This window comes from Euwallacea fornicatus, chromosome 9 (genome assembly GCF_040115645.1).
Source record: "Euwallacea fornicatus isolate EFF26 chromosome 9, ASM4011564v1, whole genome shotgun sequence".
Classification (NCBI taxonomy): Eukaryota; Metazoa; Arthropoda; class Insecta; order Coleoptera; family Curculionidae; genus Euwallacea; species Euwallacea fornicatus.
In genome coordinates, this window is record NC_089549.1 from 5,371,009 (window position 1) to 5,373,617 (window position 2,609).

General features: G+C 36.0%; 1 protein-coding gene across 1 annotated transcript; it reads left to right on the plus strand.

Annotated features, from left to right (window-relative positions):
* Window positions 1-11: 11 nt before the first annotated feature.
* Window positions 12-2,437, plus strand: eIF2A (eukaryotic translation initiation factor 2A). Its single transcript, XM_066285909.1, has 9 exons — window positions 12-255; window positions 314-458; window positions 513-731; window positions 783-986; window positions 1,037-1,248; window positions 1,303-1,733; window positions 1,792-1,963; window positions 2,023-2,204; window positions 2,260-2,437. Exons 1-9 carry the CDS (start codon window positions 231-233, stop codon window positions 2,383-2,385), a joined length of 1,716 nt encoding a protein of 571 aa, XP_066142006.1. The 5' UTR covers window positions 12-230; the 3' UTR covers window positions 2,386-2,437.
* The last annotated feature ends 172 nt before the right edge of the window (window positions 2,438-2,609 follow it).

Consider the following 2,609-nt stretch of genomic DNA (forward strand, 5'->3'; position numbering starts at 1 on the left):
ATTTCATGTCTTAATCATCAACGTAACCTCACATTTTTTACATGCAGGATAAAAAGGAAGAAAAATGAACTTCCTATTAATCAACCCCAATTTCCCTTCTAAAAACATGGATTTTGAGCCTATTTGCATTTACAAGTGGTAGTAAAGAGTGACTTCTCTCTTGAGAAACTAAAACGTCTGAATATCATTCTTTTATATATAGAGAAATTGGTGAAAATTTTGAAGGTGCCATGAGTGCACAAATCCCCATTTTTAGTAAGTATTCCTCCATTTAATTCACGTAAAATTAACCAAGTTTTATTAACTCGTTAAGCTCGAAGTTCCACGGGTATAACGGCTATTCTGGGCCCTCCTAGCGTGAAGCCCTATGATCAGTTTCCCCCAATTGAAAGCAAATCTTGCCGCACTATACTGTTCAGCCCTGAAGGGTTGTATCTGGCGTATGTTAACTGGCCAACGTAAGTTACCTAATTTTACATAAATTCTCATTTTGTAGAATTTTTTTGGTTTAGAATTACAGTTCTTAATACTGAAACTTGGAAAAAAGTGGCATTTATTGAGAATACAAAAGTATATCATTTGGCTTTTTCACCTAAAAGTACGTTTCTATTGAGTTGGGAGCCTTTCACTGTTAGCAATGCCAATCCTCAAGGAAGTCCAAATTTGAAAATTTATAAAACTGAAGGTGGAGAGCTTGTCAACAGCTTCACACAAAAGAAGCAAATGAATTGGTACTATTAAGTAATTCTAATTAGATATTTGAGTTTATTGTTAATTTGTAGGGAGCCTCATTGGAGTCTTGATGAGAAGCTCTTTTCAAGGCTTGTAAACACTGATGTTGTGTTTTACAAGGATTTAAATTTTGAGAAAATTGTAGAGAGAATTAATGGACATAAAGTAGTATCATATGAATTGTCTCCAAATATTGGAAGTTATTTTGTTTTGTGCCACACAATAGGGTCTCCAGGGCAACCAAGTTTTGGGAGGTAATATGTGGCAATGAAATAGAGTTTTGGTTTTATTTTCATGGTTTTAGGTTGTTTAAGTATCCAAATTTTGACAATCAACAGGTAATTGCCAATAAAAGCTTTTTTCAAGCTGACAAAGTTGATTTTATTTGGAACTCCAAAGGAAACAATGCTTTGCTGTTGACATCTACTGAAGTGGATAAAACAGGTGGTTCTTACTATGGCAAACAAGGGTTGCATTTTATGGGTTTAAATGGACAAACCTCTATGGTGACTATGAGTGAGGGCTTTTTTGTATTTTTTAAAGGAGGTTGCAAATAAATGATTGATTTAGGTAAGGAAGGGCCAATCTACAGTGTACAGTGGTCTCCTAAAAACCAGGAATTTTGCGTGGTATATGGCTTCACCCCTGCCAAGGCTACGATTTTTAATTTAAAGTGTGAGCCTTGCTTTGAACTGGGCACTGGGGCAAGAAATGCTGTTTACTATAACCCTCAAGGGAATATTTTACTTTTGGGGGGATTTGGAAATCTCCCAGGGCAAGTGGAAGTATGGGATGCTATTAATAAAAAGAAGATAAGTAGTGGAGAGGCTAGGGACACTACATTTCTCCAATGGGCCCCTGACGGTGAGCATTTTCTCACAGCCACCACAGCTCCAAGACTCAGGACTGGCAATGGTTTCAAAATTTGGCACTATTCTTTCTCTTTGTTGTATGAAAACTGCTTTCCACAGGGAGAGGAATTGTATGAAGTTACTTGGAAGGTAAGTAACTAATAGCTTTGAATTAAAGCAGAGGAAATTTGTATTTTTGTTTATATAGCCTTACCCAAAATTGACCTTTAAAGAGCCTCAAATCTCCTCTAAGAAGGTAGAAGGAATTGTCCCCAGTGAGCCCCAAGCCTCTAAACATGTTTACAGGCCTCCTTCAGCTCGCAATCGACCTGCTGTCAGTTTCCAGTTGCATAAAAACGAAGAAGAGCCCCATAACGTTGGTAATATGCTTTTATGCCATTATAAAGTTTAAGAAGGTCATTTTAATACTTTTATGTAGGTGCCAATAATACTCCGTCCAAGGCGGCACTTAAAAAGAAGAAGAAAAGAGAAGCGAAAAAGGCATTGAAGTTGAATGAGGACAGTGAGAACAAACAAGTCTCATCTCCAATTGTTAGCAACGTGCAAGTTACTTTGACTGGAGATCCCGAAATTGATAAGAAGTTGAAGAATATCAAGAAGGTTTTTAAATGGTGTTGTGTTGAAGTTTTAGTTAATAATTGTATTTTTATTATAGAAATTGGACGCTATAGAGAAACTGAAGGTGGAGCAAGCAAGTGGAAAGATGCTCGAAGCCAATCAGTTGACCAAAATCCAAGGAGAGGCTGAGTTGCTCAAGGAATTGGAACAATTGGCAGTTTGATTTTTTTCAACATGAAATGTATTCTTTGTTAAACATGAATTGGAAAATAAGATTTTTTGAGATTTCTTATAGTTATAAGCAAATTATGATTTTGAAAATAACCAGTAATTTTACAAGATTTTTTAATACTTTGGTGTCTAGTAACCTACTTAATACGTTATTTTACGAATTTTTATTCTAAATACGTCTTCAAATACTGACTCAGAGATGTCGCCAGTGCTACG